The sequence below is a fragment of the Melopsittacus undulatus genome, chromosome 3 (genome assembly GCF_012275295.1).
Source record: "Melopsittacus undulatus isolate bMelUnd1 chromosome 3, bMelUnd1.mat.Z, whole genome shotgun sequence".
In the NCBI taxonomy this organism is placed as follows: domain Eukaryota; kingdom Metazoa; phylum Chordata; class Aves; order Psittaciformes; family Psittaculidae; genus Melopsittacus; species Melopsittacus undulatus.
Genome location: NC_047529.1, coordinates 81,768,092 through 81,790,716, shown reverse-complemented (window position 1 = coordinate 81,790,716; position 22,625 = coordinate 81,768,092). Strand labels below are relative to the sequence as shown.

The 22,625-nt window shown below is 37.2% G+C and overlaps 1 protein-coding gene across 3 annotated transcripts in view; it reads right to left on the bottom strand.

The window, feature by feature from the left end:
* Positions 1-12,575: 12,575 nt before the first annotated feature.
* FBXO30 (F-box protein 30) overlaps positions 12,576-22,625 on the bottom strand; it is a 19,545-nt gene continuing 9,495 nt past the window's right edge. For all 3 annotated transcript variants that reach the window (XM_005150101.3, XM_031049792.2, XM_031049793.2), the window contains exons 3-4: positions 16,300-18,388; positions 12,576-15,482 (exon numbers count right to left, since the gene is read on the bottom strand). In XM_005150101.3, coding sequence (XP_005150158.1) covers positions 15,279-15,482; positions 16,300-18,372 — 2,277 coding nt within the window. In that variant the 5' untranslated portion in view covers positions 18,373-18,388 and the 3' untranslated portion in view covers positions 12,576-15,278. The remainder of the gene's footprint in view (positions 15,483-16,299; positions 18,389-22,625) is intronic.

Here is a 22,625-nt window from a genome sequence, read left to right as displayed (position 1 = left end):
TTTAAAGCCACAAAATTAAATACAACCATTTCCTTTTCTAAGTTTTTTCCTCTGTTAAGTCCTGCTTACAACTTGGCAAGCCTTACAGGTCCCATCAAAAAGATCTAGCATAAAGGGGCCCAAACCCCAGTAGTCAAGCTGCTTTTTAACTGTTCCAGAAACTACTGTTACCTGTTCAAACTACTGGTAACTGTTCATTCCTGTGGGAAGAAACAAGCTACCATCTTAGTGATAGGACTGAACTGTAATAATAAACATTATGCCTTAGTATCCTTGACAGCAGTTTAGGGTCTAGCAGTGTACTTAACCTACAGCATCTTTGGAATAGAAGCCTCAGTTCACTACAAACCTAAGTAAACGATGCACTGATGCTTAGTGCCAGATATATTTTAAAGCCTTCAATTTATTGGTCCTGGTACCTTACCGGCTACTTGTCAATGCTGTGTTTCTAACTAACTATATAGGAGGAATTGTATGAAAAAAAATATTATTTTTCCATAGCATTAGCATCTCTGCGAGAATCAGTTGCTTTGTGGGATTTCTCCCGATTTGTACTGAGAGGTTTAGCCTTATGTAATTTCCAGATAATTAGCCTTCATGTCTGGTTTATTATCCAAATTGTGTGTAGGCAGTGGAGATTTCACAGCAGTAATCATTGAGGCTGTATACCAACTTAACATCAACAGTTACATCTTCACTTTCTGCTTAACTGCTGTAGACAACAGGGTTCTAAAGAAAACTTTTAATGTACAAAAATCAGAGCTGTTATTATATTTATGTACACATAAAACATGCTTAAAGGCATTTTCTATTGCTGTGCGCTAAATTTCTGCAGAATCACAAATCTAACTTTCTGCATAGGGGCCTGCTGAAATGCTAATGATGAGATCTGCATTCATACAAATCTCATTGCTGTGAATGATTGACTAGTCAGGAAAGATATGGTTATGGCTTTCATATGCTACAGAAGTCCCTGCAATACTGTCTCTTCCTGCCATAAAATTGCTCTGGTATTTTTGTAAACTCAAGAATTTTGATTTGTTACATTCAAGAAACTTGGACAAAATATTGCTGGCTGAAATTATAACAAAAATCCTAATTAAGAAGTTAAACAGTATGCAGGAGTCCACAATTCTGCTTTCCAAGTGTAAAGTCATATTTTTCTTCATAATTTTGTTATTTGGAAAGTGTCTAATAGGTATAGCAATAGCACACAGAACAGCATGAATACAATTAAAACAACCAATGAACTTAATACTTCCATGCTGGAGCAGGCTATGTCTGTGGAGTACATGTTCTTTACCGATGACAAGCCTTCTTACACCATGGGCCAGTTTGCTGCTTGGCACGGCTTTATCTGTTGTTGCTGTACAGTGATTTCAAATGATAATATTTCCAAGTAGGGAAATGTGTAGTGAAGACAGAGTTAGAAAAACAAAACCAAAACACAGATACTGAAAGGATCTGGTTGGAGAAGGGAGGGAGGGAAAGTGGGGGAGTGCCCCTGATTGCCAGTTGTGGGTGATGTTTAGATTAACTGTGCTCCTTCCTAGACTAGCCTTTCTTCCCTTTTTAGGTCATTTTCTTTCTTGTAAAGATACAGAGAAAGTGTTACTGCAATTTCCAAATTTTTTGTGCTAATTATAGAGGAGAGAAAGGCAGCTTACTGTACAACTTGCTTGTAAAAAGGAAAAACATTTGTATCATGTGGTAAGCTGATTTAGGTGTATTAGTGATTTGGGCAAAATGTTCATTGCTGAAAAATTTACACAGCCTGTGTTTCTTCAGAGATTGAACTAAATAAAAAAAAACAGCTAGTCTAATGCAGATAATTTAAGACTGCTGTTTTAAGTGAAAGTTACGACAATGTTTAATAAAACTAATCAGTGATGTGTGGATCCGAACCTTCTAATTCAAGTCTAACTGCCCTTGTGGTAATTCAGAGAGGAGTATGAACTAATACTTTCACTGTTTTTTCTGACTGGACAGTACAGCAGCTAAGAAAAAATCTGAGATTTTATCTCTACAGCCTGAAGACTAAGCAATTTAACAGCCTGTTACCAGATAAGCACTGCTGTTCTTACTTTTTAGACTGAGGTGCTGTGTCAGAGCAGTGATAATTGCATTAACTGTTTTAGCTGTTTAGTGCCTGTAGCAGCCTTTTATGCAGACAAAACTACAGAAGTTCTGACATGACTGACCATTTTAGGAATTGTGTTGGAAAATTATATTGTAACAATATGTGGGACACTACAGGAGATCATTTTCACTTTTGCACAGGGTTCTGTATAGCCTGTTGCCTTAAAAATAAAAGAAGTTTGTTATTTTTAGAAGTAACTAGGCAGCATAAGTATGCAATAACATTACAGTAAACATTATGAGAACACATACAGGAATAACTGTTCTGGTAGGTTTCTTTTTCTCAAAACCTAATAAAAATATAAAGCTATTTCTCATCCTCCCCAGCCTGAAATGTTTTGGGAGCTGGAGAAAGTCCCAACATACTGAAGCAGAGAGCCCTTTCAGTATGCTGTATCAGCCCCATCAACACCCAGGTATCAACAAACACCACAGACAAGCCCAGCACACAGCTCCTTCCCTCCTTTGAAGTGACCTACAGAGTTCTTAGGAGAGTGTTCCAGGCCAGCCTTACGTATCTGTGGAGTGCCTTCATGGGGGTAGTATGTCCCCAAGCAAACTAGCGTTCTGGCAATGTGGCTTTTCTGCCTGGCTCACAGGAACAGAAGAGGGACCAGGGATTTACTCGAGAGCTTGCAGAAACTCCTATAGGAGAAGAAGGATTCAGTGACTGCAGAGTGCTTTGTGTGAAAAAAGTGCTGCTTGTGTGAAAAACAGTAATAGTAAATTGTTACTATGCCAACTGATTATAAGGTACATTGTTTGAAAATGGCTTTTTACCAGCAATGACATATTAGGTTTCCCATTAAAATACCTGCTGGGGATTGGAGGGGCAGGGGGGAAAGTGTTCAGCCCTTTCAAAACAAGACCTAGTGTAAAACCAAACACTTGGCTGTGTGGAATGCCAAAAACTTATTCCATTAGTTTGTAGGGTACAGTCTGACCCAAAATTGATGTGCAACATGACAGATGAAGTTTTAAGCAGAAGAATGTGCCTTTTCTTGTGGAGACTTACACAATCCTTCCACTTTCAAAAACAGATGCACTCGACCCAAGTAACTGTGCCTCCAGTCTAGTGCACTGTCTATAATCAAGCATGGTTTCAGTGTTCTTTGGACCCTCACCAAATTCGTGGTTGATACAAAGTTCTAGAATGCTATACTGCTGTCACCACTTTAAGAAAAATATATTCTTTAGTTTTCATTACATAGACTTTCTTGCAAGTTTTTTATGTATGACTAACAATATTTCAGAAATAGTTTATTTCCTTGTATATTTTGCTGTATCACTATATCAATCCAGTGCAATTGCTGCTGCCCCCTCATCTTGGTTTCATGTCTTTACCATTTTTTCAACTGTACCTTTCTTGTTTCTCTTCTAAGAGCTTTAGCAAGCTTCACTGAATTTACTTACCTGACACAAATAATCCTTGCTGAGGAACAAACACTGTTTTCATCCAGCCACAAAGAAACCCCTGAAAACAGGGATTGCAGCCTAGAGCAAGCGTGTAAACAGCCTGCAGCTTAGCAACCTTCCACAGGTCATGGCAACAGCTTGCAGCCAAGAGCCAGAAGATCTGTATGACATACTTTGGAGACTAGATCATAGACAGGGGACTCCGACTACTTAATTTGGTGTGTGTATGCTGCTGAGATCCATAGTGACCTGTTTCCACTGCAGCTCGAGTTCTTGCACAGAGATGCCTTGCCATTAGCACAGCCCATCACTCAAGGCAATGCCAACATGGAAGCCACAGCTGGCCTCAAAGTCACCAACTGACCACTTTGCAGTTCTTTCTTCACCTGTTTTGAAGGAATAACAGAATTTGGAGATCAGCCTAAAAATAGATCAGTCATGTTAACAAACAATATTATAATAGCCTTTGAAGTACAGTGGCACACACTGTAGAGTTAGGGTTATAATTGCATACTGCATTGTCTTGAACAGCTGTGAGCACTTCCATTTTCAAATGACGATCTTTCTCAGTACTTTTTGCTCCTTAGTGCATGAAAATATACAAGCTCTTTGAAACATCTTGTGGTTTTTCCCCCCAGAGTGCTTTCAAGTTACTGAAAGTTAGCACCTATATCTAAACTGTCCTACTTATATTCCTTCTTGGTTTACTTGTAGACATTAAGTCATCTGCACACTTAGACACTGTTTTCTCAAGCTAAGATCATTATGGAAGGTTTACTGCTATATAAAATGTTGCCAAAAGCCTTTCCTATTCTGAGATAAACCTTAATAGAAAAGTTCATAGATTCATAGATAAATAACAGGCACTAATTTGGCCAAGATTTTAATAGTTCTTGAGTGTGCCACTCATGACCTCAAATTCCAGGCAAGTGGAATTATTTTCATAAACTATCAAAATTGGTATTTACTTGACAACAAATTCATGGTTTTGGGAATCTTGCAGAATAAATCCTGATCTGATCTCTCACTTCTCAGGTTCCTACCCATAAAACAATAAAATGGAGTGTTTAAAGATATATTTATATATGAATTGTTGGAACTAGTTTGCATGGAACTTGTTCAATGCAAATTTCAAGCCCTCTTTGACTTCCTGCCAGCCAATCAACTATTCTTTACAGCATGTAGCATCTCTTTAATAAACACATGTAGTAGAATAGCGTGTTCCAAATGCTCAAGAGCTTAATCTTGTTTAACAAAGCCCTTTACACTGCATAAATTTATGAGTATTTTTATTTATCACAGATTACAGCTATCCCAGTGGTTAAAATACTTTTAAGGCAAAAAAGGGAAAGGGAATAGAGCTATTAGACTGGCATGATGGCTAGCCTGAACTGACAGTGAAGTGCTTGATGAGCAGCAGTTACTAGATTTCCTTTGTAAGCATCCACATTTCTAATGATTTAAACTGAAAGCAACAATTAAGTTATGTATTTTCAGTTCTACTGTACGTATGAATATGCAAATAAAGTAATTCCTTTTTACCTCTGTGATCACTGATACTGTAAATATTCAATACCCTGACGGCATTAAGTGGAGCACAAAATAAACTGTCCTTCAGCATTTCAAAAAGCTGTCAGAGTGATAATCAGTTGCTTTCACAATGGGAGCTTTTGAGAGTATCAGCCCAGACCTAGTGAATACTATTGCACAGTTCCTCCTCACCAGGAACAGTGCATTAAGCAAGGTAATGACCATGCCTTTCAAGTACAACAGACCAGTTAATTTACCTTTGTTTTCTGAATTACCTTGTTTTCAACTATACACCCATTTCTTCCAAGCTACATACACTCTATCGATATATAATAATAAACAAGCTAAAATAATTCACAGGGTTTTCTTCAACTGTATTTCAAAGTGATTATGCACACAAGAGACACATTCACTATTTGCATGTCGATCTGCGTGTTCCCTTAGCAACTACAGATACTAGTTTGTCTGTTCTACCATTCTGCTGTGGGATAGAAGTAAACAGCCTGGCAAAGTTATCAACCTTGATACCTCTAAAAAGCCACATGTGACCTGCAGAATCATCCATGGTACAGCACACTCAAGCCAAGCCTTGCAGGCAAGATAGCAATTGCTGACCTATCCATGTTCATACACAATCACCATCTGAAAGAGAACAGCTTCAGTGTTAATTTATTCCAGAAAGATCATATGCCAAACAAGCATAAGACCTAGATCTTTTTAGACTTCATACTGCAAAAGCTGCACCCACCATTGTTTGCCTGCCAAAGTAACCGAGACAAAGTGGCGCATTCCGTTGGAACAACTAAATTAGATTTATCTTCCAATGCTTTTTCTTTAAATAATTTTAGGGCAGCACAAACCAGTATTTGTATCATTTTGGTCTTCCTCTCTTTGTAGGGAAAGTTAAACCAATCTGTCTTATCAAATGAGGTTCTCCAACATTTCTAAACACTAAACCCTAGAAGGCAGGTGTTTCTTTCATCTTTAAAAAGCATAAAATTGAAACCACTGACTGTCAGTGCCTTCAATTACCAGTAAATGGATTCAAAGCGACTCTTATCTCGAGCAAAAGCATTCATATTTGGAGGCCTAAAGCTAAAACTTTAATTATTAGAGATAACAGATAAACTAGATAACAGATGAACCAACAGATAAACCCTCTATTGATTTTATCAGCACATACAGTATTAAGTCCCTCTGGAAATACATCTTTCATTTTCTAGCCTTTTAAGCCATCTATTTGGGTACTGGTGCAAGTTTTAACTTAAGGCTTTATGAAAATAAAACTAATGGCCCTTTATAAAGCTATTAAATAATGGTCTTTTACATAGGTAATTTAGGCTAATATGACTGCAAATTAGGACTCTCACTGTGGATAGTCAATGGGATATTATTTTAGAATGTTGCAAGGAAAAGAATAGAAATTAAGAAAAAAGGAATATTGCAAAGAAACTGTTCACTGTCCAGGCTATGTATACTTCAAGAGAGGCTAATCATTCCTCTGCTGCTCTCAGCCATGTGCTTCTCAAAGCTCTCTGAATTCCACTGAAGTTCACATACAATCAGTTTGAATTTTAAAGGTCTAATTAAACTTCAGCTGCTGATTTGCATATTATACCTTCTCTTTTTTTTTTTTAACATCTCTATTCTTTGCCTTTCACAAATGCTTCCATATTCAACTTTTTCTGTAGGGACATGTAATCAACCAAAGAACTATAAAAAGGAAAGTTGCTGAAATGTTACTTGGCAGCTGACTAGAGTGATGGATGAATTGCAGGTTATCACCTAGAAAGACTTCTTTCAGACTTGGAGAACTAGTACTCTGTTCAAGAATTGAGACAAGCTTTACGAGACTGAGACATTTTAAGCAGCAACTGGCATGACCTGGATTAGAACAATCTGAAAATCACATGAAAGTCAACTGAATCTAGTCATTTCCCCTCAAATGCCTCTTCTGTGTAAATTTAGTAAGTGTTACCACATGCCAGAACATGAGTATGTACAACTGTTACTTCCCTGTAGCTAGCAAACTTCAGACTGTTCTCCTAAAACAAAAAATACTCAAAAAATCTGTAAAAGTTGTGTTTATGTAACAAATCCAGCTGTCAGTTTTCACTGCAGTGCTCCTAAGTCATATAAACAAGTTGCTGGTAGTCTTTCCTAAGCAAACAAGTTCTCGTAAGGTTTCTGTCTATACCACTAGAAAATTAGTGGGTTTGTATTGCCTACTTGTTTTCATTTATTAATTTTATTTATTAATACTTGTTTTGCTGTTGCACACCTTTGTTTAAACACTACTACATGCATAAATTCAAGGAAGTAGAAAGCAACATTAGATATATTAGAAAGCAATCAATTAGCTATATTGATCCAACTATGCGCGGAATTAATGCTACATGAATTTCACAGAATTACCGTAGTCAGAGCTTTAGCATCTCACTTCATTTCAATGGGATTACATCTATATGGTCCATAGGGTGCAATAAATACTTAGGGATTTTTTTTTCTCATCCAAATTGTATTATCAATGTGTCTGTCAGAACATTCACTTGAAGACTAACAGTAACTTTAAAGGTTGCTAATATCAGTATCAAAGTGTTTATTGGGGAGAGGTAAAAAAAAAAAAACAAACAAAAACCCCAAAACCAACAAACCAACATTAGTTCTATTGTTAATCCCACTTACAGTGATGTAAAAAAAAAAAAAACCCAAGACTAGCATTTAATGCCACAGAGGGAAACAGAAGTGGCAGTGAATCTGCTGAGAGTGTATTTGGCAACAATGGGATCACTGACAGTACAGGCCAGATTTTGGCTCCTAGGGTATCATGTGGCAATTCCCCAATCAAATTACTTGTTGAGTAGCGTGTCATTAGCCAAGTTGTGGTGACTAACCAAATTCTCTCAATCTGCTCCAGCTGCAAGGTATAACACATCTGCTAACACTACCATGAGGTCTCAGCTGATTAATAGGTAACTCGCTATAATGCAATAGCTTGCAATTATAAACTATAGTCAGGTGTGTCTAGAAGTTAACTCCCTTATCAAGCATGAGTCTCCAGATAATGATCTGCAGTTGCTAATGTTCTCCCTGCTTTCTTCAGTCTCTCCTCAGTTTAGTTTCAGCTTGAGCACAATTCTAAACTTTTACCTCCATGGAAACAAGTTGTTGCTCTAACCCGATACACTGCATAAGACTTTGAGGAAAAACATCCTCATATGATGTTCATGCAACTGTCAGGTACTTGGCTCAAGATCCAAAGTAGCACAGCATGCTTCAGTTGACCACTTGTAAGCTCTTCCCTGAACTCGGTCAGGTCACCACAACTGCCAGGGAATATTCAACCACACTGTGTGCTGTTCTCAGGAACTAATTAACACTAAAGCTTTTCATCTAACTTCTGTCTTAGTAAGAGTAGCTCAAAGTTCAAACAGAATGCTTCAAACACAGGCTGTAACCTCACTCTCTAACTACTTTAGTAGTGCTTCTCAAGCCCACTGTTGCTGAGAATGTACCTGTGGTTAGAGCAAAATTAAAGATCACTTAAAATTTATCTTCCCTAATTGTCAAAGAATATATTATTCCATAATCTCTGCCAAATTTGAAGATTTATTGTTATTTCACCTATGGATGTTCTGTCCATCCTTGTTTAACACATCTATATATGGTAACTATTTCAGAGAGGTTTCTCCGTGTTACTCTGGGGCAGCAGTGGAATAATTTAGCATCTTTAATTCTATGATGAGAGAAAGGTGAAAGCAAGAAAGAACTCAGAAGCAGCTCTCAGTGATTATGATGTGAGAAACAGCAACTTACTACTGAATGCTCCTTTTCTGCATGATTTGGAGACTGGATCTTCTACATATGAAGTGCCCTGACCATTCAGCTATTACTCTGAACATCTGTATCTTGCTTGCTTGCTAGGGTTCATAAACCCTCAGAAACTGTAAAACCCTGTGTTTTATTCCAAAGCATAAGAAAAATATAGATTAAAACCTGTGTTTTTTCCCTGCAAAACAGAATTACAGCTTTCCAGTTGAATGATGTTGCTCAATGACATTAAAACACACAACCCACTTTACTCTGTCATTAACACTGCAACCCTGATGACAAATCCAATTAAGGCTTCAACACATACTCTAGATCAAAACTCCAAGTAAAAACTGTTCAACCACTTAAGTGAATCAAGAAATTTAGCTATTAGAAGCAATTTTTTTTGCTTTTATTGCTAATTCATAATGTGAGTGCATATGCATTCAATAATTTAAAACCAAGTAGTTTTTAGTCTGAGCTAGGATCTTCATAATATGGTCAGGTTCTATTCTCTCACACAGCAGGGGTGGTGCCCACCTACCTTGCAGAGTTACAGGACTTTCTCATCTCACAGATGGTGCAAATCAACACAGTAAGCCTTGTATCTCAGCCTCCCAAGCCCTTCCGTGTTACTTCCAGCTTCCAAGCACCACTGGAAATGGCGTAAACACGCATATGGACAATACATCTCAAGGAGTCTTCCAGTGACTACAGTATAGTCCTTTTTCCACACACATAATTTCTGCTTTTGAGTGCAGACGACCACACCTGAGAAATAAGTCACCACAATCTCATCAGTTTGCAGGGGAGTCTCTGCTCAGTGCCTGGAGTACCTCATCCTCCCTGTCTGCAGAGCTGTTGCTCCTATTTTTGGCACTCTTCTCTCACAGCTGCTGCACACTGTTACTCACCCTTCCTTAAATATGTTTTCAGAGGTATCACCAGCTTCATTGATGGGCTTAGCTTCAGCCAGTAGTGGGTCCTTGCAGAGTCATCTAGAACCAACTGTTCAGCATGGGGCAGCCTCTAGTCTCTTCTCATAGAGGTTTCCACTCCTAACCTCAACCTCTCTTTGGAGAGCTTCCCATTTTCAGATCACAATCAATAACCGAGGATCACATGGACTGTATCAGAACTAAGCACTGAAGAGAAGCTTTTCAACTTAACCAAAGTAAACCAAGCTACTAGTCTCCATTTAATAATTTTGGAGGAGAACAGTCAACTTAAGTCTTTGAACATGAGCTCAGCTGCCATGACTCACTCTCCAGAGGAGTTGAGCTTAGGGAGAAGTACCCACACAAGAACTCATGGATTAAACTGAGAAGCAGGACTTGAGGAAGTTCTACAGATAAGGGGTTTTTGCCTCAGCCAGAATGAGAACCATTTTTTTGGTTACAATCTGCCTCTTTATCACTTTGAAAAAAGAGATGTCCTTCAGGTATCCTAATCAGATTATCAGAAACAGATTTAATGATCCAGAGATCTGCCCCACCTTGGACAGAAAAGATGATGGTTTCAAGACTGGTTAACATTAGCTTGTGTTACCCATCTGGCACATATTCCAAATTACCCGAAATGTGAATACTCAAGTATCCTACTTGAGAAGTTAGTGTTATGGCACCATTAATTCCAGAACATCCTATTCATCTGCATATAAACAAAAAACATGTGCACAGTAAGATACCACATTAGTCTTCCTTAGAAGGAAGCCACCTTACTTATACAACAAGGCATCCACTCATCCCTCACTTTTGAGATATGCAATGATGTGAAACTCCAAATGGCTGATGCTCATGAACAACTGCCACCATTCGTAACAGTCATATTTTACCTTCACCAAGGTTCAAAACTCTGTAAGCAGCACGTTACTTCCTGTCTGCTGCAAAGGCCTCTGGAATTACATGTGGAACGCAACTATATAATTACAATACTAAAGAGTACACAATATTCAGAAGATTACACAACACATAACAATCAAACATTAACACTTCTGAACAAAGTCCAACACACATTCCTGCCAGATCATCGACTGTTCATTTGCTAACCAGTCACATAAGCAGATTAGTTTTGTTCTCCAGCCAACCCCTTTGCTGGGATGTTCACATGAAAACACTAATGCAACCCAGCTTTTGTATTCCTAGCAGAATTCTCTGTTTAAATCACAATAAGCTTGATGATAGCTTTTTTGTTACATGCTTGAAAACATATCTTGGGGGGGGGGGAGTAAATCTTAGATTGTAAAATATGCTTTTATTTCTTATGTTGCATTTTTTATAATGTAAAATTCTCAGTTTGATACTACATGAAGACAGTCATGCAAATACTTTTGTATGGTCCCTGCAACTTTCCCTATTTTTCTACAGTTAATTCATAATATGATTCTAAGTAAGTACCAGCACAGTTTAGGATGAAACTAAGCACCAGAACATTTAAATATCCTCAAAGCAGAAATCACATTTTTTGATTGTACAAATCTAGCCTTATGTAAATTCACACTCACAAAATTCCAGCTTTCCCCGCAATATTTTGCTGTTAAAATCATGCATGCTCATCCTGTACGCATTTTTCTACTCCTGAGACCATGTTTGCATACCTTCTACTGGCATGTGCTGCAGAATTTGTTTTGTCAAAATGGCAGAGGCATGGAGTTTTCCTGTCACATTTCATAGTGCATCTAATGATGATTAATAACATTTTCTTGACTGCCAGGCCATTAGTAAGCTGTGCTGAATGCTATCAGTCTTCTTATTTTGCTCCTTGCATTCCCTAACACATTTTTGCTCCCTTTTTCAGGCAAATACTGATGGTAACCACACAGATGAATTCTCCATATCCAAAGGACCTTATTTTAATATTATTCTTAGCAAATATTGTGTCTGACACCACCAGCATGTAGAAGCTACACCGAAAACATATCTCATATTCAGTAAAGATTGCATTTTACTCAATACTTGATTTAAAGAGAAAAATAAAATGCTAACATGGCCTAATAAGTAAAATAGTCACAAGTTTGTAACAGCTGAAATAAAAACATGAGTCACACCACAACACTGAGTTTAGATTAATTTATTATCAAATTTATGTATTATAGGTCCATTTTTATTTGTAAAGACTATTAGTATACTCATACTAGCAACTGGCAGGGCAAAAGGCCAATTTCTGGGCAGTCTTCTATTTTACTGAGGTTTTGGTTTTGCCATTCCACAGTCAGTCTGAACTACAACTATTATCTTTTGTACCAATTTAAGCAACAACTTTCTATAGAAAACGTCACTCATGAGACAATGCACTGAAAATGCTCTTTGCATAACAGTTCTCTATCATATTGATCAGATATCCTAATTTATTATTCAGAAAAAAAATAATCAAAATGAGCCTACAAGGCACAACGTAAGTCTTCAGTGTTACAGTTAGATCTTTAAATGTGGAAGGGAATCTATGCTGCATAATGGATCAAAGCAGTAGAAATGGGTGTACAGTATAAAAACAAATGACCAATCTTCATACTGAAGTGGACATATATCATTTCCAAATTGTGCAATGTTTAAAGTGTTTGAAAATAGATTCCTTTATGTAACTTAATTTTTTGAGTACTTAATGAAATCACAGAGGCAGACATTGAGCACCATGTTTGAACACTGGGAGGCTGATAAGCTTTACAAGAAGTACAAACATACTAAAAGAGAAACTCCAAAAGTTTTATTAGGATTTCAACAGACATTGCAAAAAAATATTGCATAATGATTGAAAACATATATTTTAAACAAAGTAGCAATGTGGTATCAAGTAAAAGAAAAACTGGAACAGCTGTCTATATATGCTGTAAAGAAGATGTACCAGGAAAGGGATACAACATTTTTAAAATTGAAGGGCAAATGTGAACAAACCACATTTTCATAGACTAATATATATCACAGATGTTTTACAAACTGCATAGCAGTGTAAAAAAAGTTTTTATCCTAACCATATTGTATTCCTGCATTTGAAGCAGTTTACAAGGCAGAGATTTTGTTTACAACATTGGTATTTTAATAGCTCTGGATTCTCATAAAAAATAAACTAATTTAACATAAAAGCCTGTATCTACATTTGAAAACAAAAGTGCATGTATAGAGAAATAGTGTTATTTCTTAAGAAGAACACCAAGTAGTTAAAAAAATCATTTTAATAGATCAACAACTGATGATACTTTAGATGTAGATCTGCACTGTGCTACAAGCAAGACTCTACCAACACCAGTTCCTCTAACTGAACACCCTCTTCCCCTAAGCAACCTCAACACATGCCTGCCTACCATACATACAAGGGTTCTGGGTAGTTACAAAGAATGCCAAGTACCAAAACCACCACACTGCTGACTAAAAAATACCAGCAACCCAAAACAGATGTTTTAAAGTAGATTTAGCCATAGACGCAAGCATAAACTCCTCAACATTCACGATCCTTCCAGTCACACAATCACTTTTAAACACTGGAGAGCAGCAGCAAGGAGCCATTAGAGCTAAAAGAACAGAACTGATGAAAGTCTCCCTCCTGCCACATATTGAAGAATTTGTGGGTAATGAGCATTTTACTAAGACACCAAGGGTGGGGGTAGGGTGTGTTTAAAATCCCTACCTAAAATGCAGTTGATGTAGTCAGACCTATACATGAATCTAGATTCTTCTTTCCAGATAGCTGTGGTAACAGCTAAGAATTATTGCAAATGTTGCTAACTTCTGTAGAAGGTTTACTCACCTTTCCTCTCTCCAAACAAAATAAACAAAGAGAAATTGTGGAAAAATAACATGTAGTTTGAAGGTCGAGGCTGTTTGAGCTCTTAAAATTTCAACTCATGGCACTGAAGAAATAGATTTGATTTTTTTCTGGGCACCTGTAGCACTCTGGATAGAAAAAGGCAGTGAATGTTAAGCTGGACTGGAACCAGAAAGGGAAATGCACAGATACCAAAGCTGCAAATTGCAGCCAGAGTAGCCATAAACAAGTGTCCAGTACAGAAATTATGAGTAATAAATTAGCCATTTTTGTAAACATCTCCTCCTTACTAATCTCTTATTTTGTCCTATAATGGAAATACAATCTGTATTTCTTTGTTCCATGCTCTGGTCTGTTTCTGTTTTAGCTTTGTGGCACAGTTGCTAAGTGCAACAGGCTACAGACACCAAAATTAATACACACAAGTTGGAAAGTCTGTTCAAGTTATTACACATTTTTGGTATCAGGCCATTTTTCATAGCATGTCTTTTCTGTTTGCAAACACTTTGTGAGATCTTTTATTATGGAAGACTGGAAGCAAATTGGAGTTGTTTGCTTAACAGATGTGGCTGAACATATATTTCTGATATGCCTTATGCAATTAACAAATCATGTCTCATCTTATGAAGATGATACATTTGCTATATATCCCAGTAATTTTAAATGCTCCTCAAAAAAGCAGCATTTTTATAGACAGATTAACAGAAAAGGAGACAATATACCTCACAACACCATAGAACAAGTGAAGCTGCTTCATTAGCTGCATTATAAATTCGTAACTGTTCATCACATACTTTGAATTTCTGAATCCTCAAGCAATTTAACCCTCAGCCTACTGCAGGACAAGGAAAAACATTTTAAATCGATATCATTGTAGGTGTGAACGTAAAACTAGTATTCCACGTTTTTAGCTCTAAAAGTTTTGCTCCCAAAAGTGAAATAACTTGTTAATAGTTCAGAAAAGAAATAATCATTGTTGACAGGTCAAAAGAAAGTTGTACTAAAAATTGATCTGCTTTAAATCCGAGTTTGCTTAGATTGCTGCTAAAAAAATAAAAACCACAACAAAAACTTCAGAAAAAAGCTCATCCTAGATCACCTGTCAACTAGGAAGAGCACTAGAACACTGATGTAATGAGAAAAGACATGCTTAAAACTGTGTTTGAGATATCTACTACAGAGTTTTGAATTCTTCCTTATCTTTCAAATATTTGGATAATTTGTTATAAAAAAAATAATAGACCAAATACAGAAAGTACAATTCAGTGTTTCCTATCTAAATGTGCATACCATTTGGAGGCCATTTTTGAAATGTTATCAGTCAACAGTAAAATGGGCACCAGTGAACCAGAAAACACACTTTAGGATTTTGTTCTTAAATTATATAAGTTAGATAAAACTACCCTGTCCAGCAAGTTCCGAATTTTTCAAACATTAAGGCAACTTTCATTACTTTCCAGCTAAACAGTATTATAAAAAATAAATGTCACTTCAAACCTTATATACACAGTGACAGAGTAGATTTAGCTAGAAAGTATCTTTAGTACATTAATAAAGTGTCACATAAGATTACCGAGGTTATATCAGGTGCTTGAGTGTATGTGCAATTGGAGTGGTTGCAATATTTAAAGTACTGGTTTCAAAACAGAGCGCAGTGAACGTCCTTCTTTAGTGAGTTCTCTTGTTACACACATACATGGCAGCGGAACAGCCTCCTCTCTTCTCTCTACAGCATTATAGCTACATTTCTTCAAGTGGTCAGCCATGCTTACGATGTCAGCAAACTTCCACTCATTCACAGTACAGAAGGCTGTACTGAAGCGCCAAACCTAGAAAATAAGTTGCACTTAGCCTCAAAATGTTTTAAGGTACCTGAACTCAGAGCAGGATTTAAATCCTTCTGCTCTAATGCTTGCAGGCAATGTTTTACATCTACTATAAATGATACTAGAAACCAACATGACCAAAACATGCAATGCTAAATTTTGTATTACCAGTCTCCGCCTGAGTCAGATTCTGAACACTGGCAAAAAAGGCAGTAATTTTTGCATCTACAAAGTAGATGCAATCAGAAGTTAAATGACTAAGTATTGCATGACCAGTCACAACAATCATTCTGAAATTATCAACTTCTACAATTCTAAAGGATTGCTGTGGATAACTCTGCAAGTTAGGGGAGACTGGGATGGTAAAAACTGTACTATAGAAAGGTCACCCAAAGGTTTTAAGAATTATTTACTTCCTTAAGGCACTCAATATCATGGCAATGGACAGGATCTCAAGGAGAGCAAAAATTAAAATTGCTGTAAACAGCATCAGGCAAGAAAAGCAAACTTTGTAGGCAACTTCTGCACTTTCATTAAATACTGGTATTAAAGAGTAATCACCTAATATTTATAAATCTTGGGAAAAAGAAGTTCATTTATTTAAATCAAGTAAAAACTAGACCAGCAGTACTTCTACTTCTTCAAGTGTGAAAAAGACTGAACAAACCTGCTATCAACTAATTGTTGCTCGGTACAAGTTTCTTGAAGGGATAGTGCATCAAAAAACAGGAGGAACAACAGTGATCAAGGAAAATATTAAGGGAAAAAGCAGAGACATGACCAATTTAATACTTTCCCTTTCACTTTCAGAATAACTTACCTTTTCTTTTATCTGCCAGGAACTTCTATCTGCATACTTTCTCTTCTCCCATAGTAGTATCACCATTCCACGTGCTTGAAGCAAGCTTCCACACACATCTCTCATCAAACGTGACACTCTGGAAAGCTGACATAGACTAAAACCATCTAGAAAACTAGCGATGTGCTGCAGAACCTCAAAAGGCAGACTACTCAGATGGTCATTGTGTAGTCCAATTAAGCAGCTTTTTGCTGGCTCTACTAATACTGTGGAAATACAAGGCTGAACTCCAAATGACCGTAAGTGGCGGTCATGAATAATTTTTGCCCCTTGTGTTGAAGGGCAAAACCTTCGTTGAGAGTATGTACACCCATAATATGCCAAAGGACACCTCTGCTCCATCCAGCCGTTAAGGCCAGCATGAATGTCACCATGCACATTCTTAAAATGCGATGAAAATTCATTCCTCCTAAACAACTGTCCACAAACAAATGTAAACATTGAACGCTGTTTTGTTTGGTATCTAGCCACATATTCCAATACCAAATCCAGGCCAAGGGTCTGGAATGGACTTGGATTTGAGAGCTGTGGGTTGGCATGATCACACGCAGAAGCTGAAGCTATTTCCCCCACCATTGTATTCGTGGCCAGTATAGCAGATGGGAGAGAAAACGTCTGGGTCCCAAAGTCAATGCGATACACATCAACAGCACGACTTTCTGATATCCCTCTACCGCCGGGAGAGTCTCCTAGGCAAAACAACAGAGCTGCAGTGATTAGATCAATCCCTTGAAGACCCATAGGATCTTCTGTTATCTCCAAATCTGATGTATCAACAGCTTTGTCTTCTTTTAATGTAGACCAATAGTTGTTAACAATGAAGTTGTACGATCGATGCCGTAAAAGTGAAAATGCATCTACATTTCTCAATCTTTCTTGCTCCACTTGTCTCTCTAACATTTCTTCTTCATTAGCATTATGGGGAACCAGTACATGATTAACACTGCCATTAACTAAGTGATCAGCTGATACTACTTCTTTAAGTTGTGCTGTTACAGGGAGGGAGCTGCAACACTGTAATGCTTCATCATCATGAGAAGCAGTACATTCACCATTTGCTACACTGGATGGTTTTGAATTAGATACACCAAGATCTTCATTCTGGTCCAACACCTTTGAACATTCGTTTTCTACATGAAAGCCATTACACAAAACTGAGGAGTTACTGAGGTTTAGATTTAAGTCATGTTTTTGCACTACATCATAAATATCACTAGAACCATTTTGCTCCATTTGTGAGTTTTGACTCAGGCTGTCAAATTTTATCCCCCCAACTGCTCCTATGTTATCTTCATCTGGATATTCATGGTCAGACTTCTTATCCTTAATAATGCCATTAGAAGCTTGCTCTTTAATCTCAGCATCTTCTTTAATTTCCTGTGGTGAATTGCAGAGGCTTGAACTTAACATATTAATGTCCCTTGTAGCAGTGTTCAGGATATCCAGAGCAGCTGCTAAACTCCTTGTTGTTTCTACAGTAGCTTGATAAAGAGCACCATAAGACTCTTCATCTACAGGCATTAAACCATTTGAATGCACTGTATCTGGGGCACTTGATTTGACAGAGGTTTGCTCTCTAGATTCTGATATTTGATCACCTGCTTTTGACATCATAGTTGCTACTTTAAGTGATTCTAATAACATTCGCTGGTCTTGAAGGGCTAAAGCCATATCTAGTTGCTCCACTTCATCAACATCTTTACTCAGATTTTCGTAAGATTTTCGGTCTGCGTAACTGACTGGCCATCTATTCCACTCCATGGTACAACATACCACACTTGCAGGACAAACTTCTAGATGATCAGCAATTTTATTTCGGGCTACTATGAAGGGACATCCAAAGCCACTGTTCAAACAAGGCACTCTTTCAAGTGGACATAATATACGATGTTCCTCAGCTTTACATGAGTGAAAAACTGCTCCACAAACCAATGGGCAGCCAATCAGATCACAGGAAATGCCAGGCTCTGGTCTGGTCATACAACGACGACTAACACAGTTCACACAGTGTAAATGTTGCTGATGTTCCTCCATGACTGTAAATCCAATTCTGAGTAAAAAAGAAAAAAAAAAAGAGACAAAAGTATAGAATGTAACTCAATATTGTTAATATTTACTTTTATTTGCAGTTTTTCATCTTCTGCATGTACAGAAAGATATATATTAACACAATGTGAACTTATCAGTAGCCATTTTAAGAAAATGTGACATTTTATCTCAAAGAAATTGTATCTAAAGGTTCACCTGAAAATTAAAGACACACATTTATCAGAGTTCACAACACAGACATGCATTTATTCACCAGGTATAGTACATACAAATTAGGCAAAAATGCTGTATAGTCATCCCTCTGGAATAGCTCTTTTCCCCTTCCCATTACAAATGGAAGACTCAATGAAAACAAAATACTCTATTTCTCCTACTACTTCTATGGCCTACTACCTAAAATCATAAACCATGCAGCTCTACAGAGTAGGGGGACAATTAAAGGAAGCCAGATTCATCCTCATCTCCAGTTCTCCAAATGAAACAGCGGCAACCTATTCCCTGGTCTGCTTGCTACCATCTAAACTTCTGATACCCTCTTCATGCAGTTCTGTGGAAAACCAATCTGCAGCCCTCAGCATGTATCTTGGTTCCCTGTTGTGTCCCATTTTCCCCATTCTGTGCTTCTGACAACAGCCCTTTACAACAGCTCTTCATTCTTCTTCATCCATAGCCTATAGCTCCTCCCTTATTTTTATAGTAGTTGCTGCCCAAGGGTAGCAATTATACTATGCATTAACTAAGTCCCCTTATTTCACTTAAGTCTTTCACATAAAACTTACTGCCCAACAAGGTCTTATCTATACCTCCAATTCAACCCACAAAAGGTGAATTTTTTAATGCCAATACCAGCAGTTCTGAGTGTAAGGGTATGTCAACAACTTTACAAGACCAAAGAGCAATAAAAATCCAAAAAAAACTCATTGCATAATATTAAAACATACTGACACAAACAAAATATTCAATTCTTTGTGGTGGAATGGAAGAAAAAAAAAAGGGGAGGATGAAGGGGAAGAGAGTAAACTTCATATCTTTATACCATACTTGGAGAATCTCTGGAATCATCACCAGCTGAAGTGCAGGCTCACACAAGTAACCAACCTCTCCCCTATGCTCTAACAAACTCCTCAGGATTGATAGCACTAGGGAATGTAATTCAGAAAAATCAGAGAATGACTTGCACAAAGACAAATCTCAAAACACTGTGTCAAAAATATATTGCTCAATTCTATCTTTTCCTCACTCCCCACCCTCCCATGATTTCCTTGAAAAATTAATGCTTACAGAATCTAAACTGTAAAAATAAAACAGCTTAATATTATTCCTTTTGTTCAAACTGAAGGTAAGAGGAAACAAAACTGCCTTTTAGACACTCTAACTTAAAGCATTTAAATAGAAATTTATGTGACACTTCACGCACTCATACTTTTTAATGCTTTCAAATTCACACCATCTTTAAGTAGCATCATCCCCCCATCCATCGTAATTTGGGTAACTCAAATATTTTAGCCACCCACTCTCCGGAGCACTTCTAACAAAGAAGCGTATGTGATACACTCAGCAGGCAAAAACACAGCTGAGTTTTCCCCACCACACCTTAATATTTATTTACCTAGTAAGATTTGAATAAATGATCAAGTGCATCAGTTACTGAACTCAAGTGACTGACTTGCTAAACATTTTATGAAACCCTTCTGGCACACAACCTGTTTTCAGCTTGCATATTAAATCAGATAGCAACTATTGCAAAGAGCTGAAATGTTTTCAGTAAAGAATTAAAATGAGAAAATTGACTTATCTGGAGATATTTTTACTTCTTCCAGCAAAGCCATCTCTACATAATTCCTGCCAAGCACAACAGCCTATCTGTTGCTAGACCAAAGAAAACTTCAGTCTTTTACACCAATACTGAAAACAAACTCTAGATTTCCTTAAGCCAAACGGTAAGCAGAGATCAAAAGGAAGCTCTTAGGTTATGTGCACATTTTAAATTGCTTAACACAAAATGGAAACAACACTTACAAAGACAATTGCCAGTTCATATTGAAAGAGCCCTCACAGAGCCTAGTCTGTATTACTACAGCTTAATTTAATCAGTTATCCATAAATATGTTCAGTGGTTTCAAGAGGGTTTTGGGGGGGTTCGGTTTTGGGTTTGGGGTTTTTTGGGGGTGTTGTTTTGTTTCTTTGTTTGGGTTTTTTTTTTAAGTTTACTTACCAAAAAGCTGCATGCCCTGCTTACTTTTAAGATGGCCAGAAGTGAACCACTTCTGGAGCAGAAGGCAGGTGTGTTAGCTCACACACTGCTGTTATGCTAGCACTGTTCTATTGCTTCTAGGCCAAAGCCGGCCTGTACGCAGACAGCTCAGAACGCAGTCAACTGAGCTTGTGTTTGCCTGCATCATTTGTATAGACATACCCTAAATTAGTCAACCATCATTAAACACTACCTTTAAATAGCCTATGTGAGCTTACACAGAAGAACATTCTATTAAGACAGTAAAACATCCTCCTCCCTACCACACTATCTTGGTCTTTACAAGTCAGATAGTGAAACCTGAGTTGCTTGATGATACTGGCTTTTCTCAGGCTCCTGGACTCCTTTCAGATATAAGCTAATATTCCTCAAAACTTAACGACTTCATACAAGCATATGAAATTTTAAAGTGTGGAAGACAAAGCCTGACCAAAACATCATCTATCACTAACAGACAGTACAAGAAAGCCAGAGCAGACACTAAAATACCAATGTTTTACCAATATGTAGATGCTAATTTAGTTCTATTAACAGATGTCTGTAACTGAAGTTATGTGTGTGTTTCATTAAACAGCTCAAGTAACCTATTCTTTTAGTTTCCAAAAATACAAATTTTATTGGTTGCTAAGAAGTTTAATATTAGTTTGCCATTTCTCTTAAAATTCAAATTCTTTGACTCCTTAATTAATATGTAATTGAAAATCTCTTTGGACAACAGTAGATCATCAACAGGACATTCAGTAAAATTATGTGTCCTGCTTACAAGCCTTAACCTCACAGCACCTGCTGCAGAACTTCTATTTACTCAAAATGTCACATTTTATTTATAGATTACTACAAAGTCCTTTTATATGTATATTAAATGTCCTCTTCTAAATTTTTAATTTTAATACCTGGGCTTCAAGCTCAACAGCTGTTTTGGGCAGTCATGATTTCCTGGACTGTTTAAACTACCTAAGGCTTTTGATATAACCCGATTATCAAATTGCAAATTAAGTCCAAAGGCTTAAAAAATAAAATAATAATACTCTATCAAAATGATTAAATAAATGGATAAGACCTCAGGAATTAGCACATTCATTAATCTACAAATGGCTACCTCATTTTGTAAGCTAACTTTGTGAACCATGGAACTCAGTACCTCTTGGATTGATTAAAAGCATTTTCCTTTGAGGAACCATAACCAATATAACACTCTTACTACACCCTCTTCCCAAACATTGCCTTGTAAAAGAAAAAACTGTTGGGTAAAGAGGAAATAAAAGAAAATTCTTGCTGAAGGTAACAAAGTGCTTTAATTTCCTCCAATTACAGAAAATTTAAAGAACTAGCAAAGAGTGTCATTACTGACCTGAAGAAAAACTCTGCCACTAAAATACATACCAGTAACATGTGTTTATACCCCATTGTTTTCCTTGCCACAATGTGGTGAGAAGATAGTGTCAGATCAATGACCATAGCAAGAATGAACAGCTGTCCTTTTCTGACTGTGTAGTGTCAGCAACTAGCTTCTGTTCATATGAGATGCTTAAGTACATGCACTTGACTGTTACTAGCAGACAGACCTAAAAATACATCCCATTCCAGTGAGGCGACCACTGCTCTCAGAATTTGTGCAATCACTTGATGTTATTGTACATACTATACAGTCAACTGACCAAAACAGCCAGAACATGCTTTGAAAATCTATCATAATTAAAAGGATTAAAATTCCAGCTGCTACAGCCACATGATTTTCAGTTGCTGTTGTAACACGAACATCAAAATAGCATAAGAAGGGTTTCAGTCACTACACAGTATTTCAGCTGCAAGTCGCTTTCTTCTATGCCACAAAGTATAAGGAGCTGTACTTAGTGTTATCAAACCCAAAGCCTGCTTACTTACTCTGCCCTATATGAATTCTCTGGTCCCAGTAAGATATGCAGTCACAGCAACTATTACTGCTCCTGGAACCCCCTATTACTCAGCTACCTCTTATTCACCA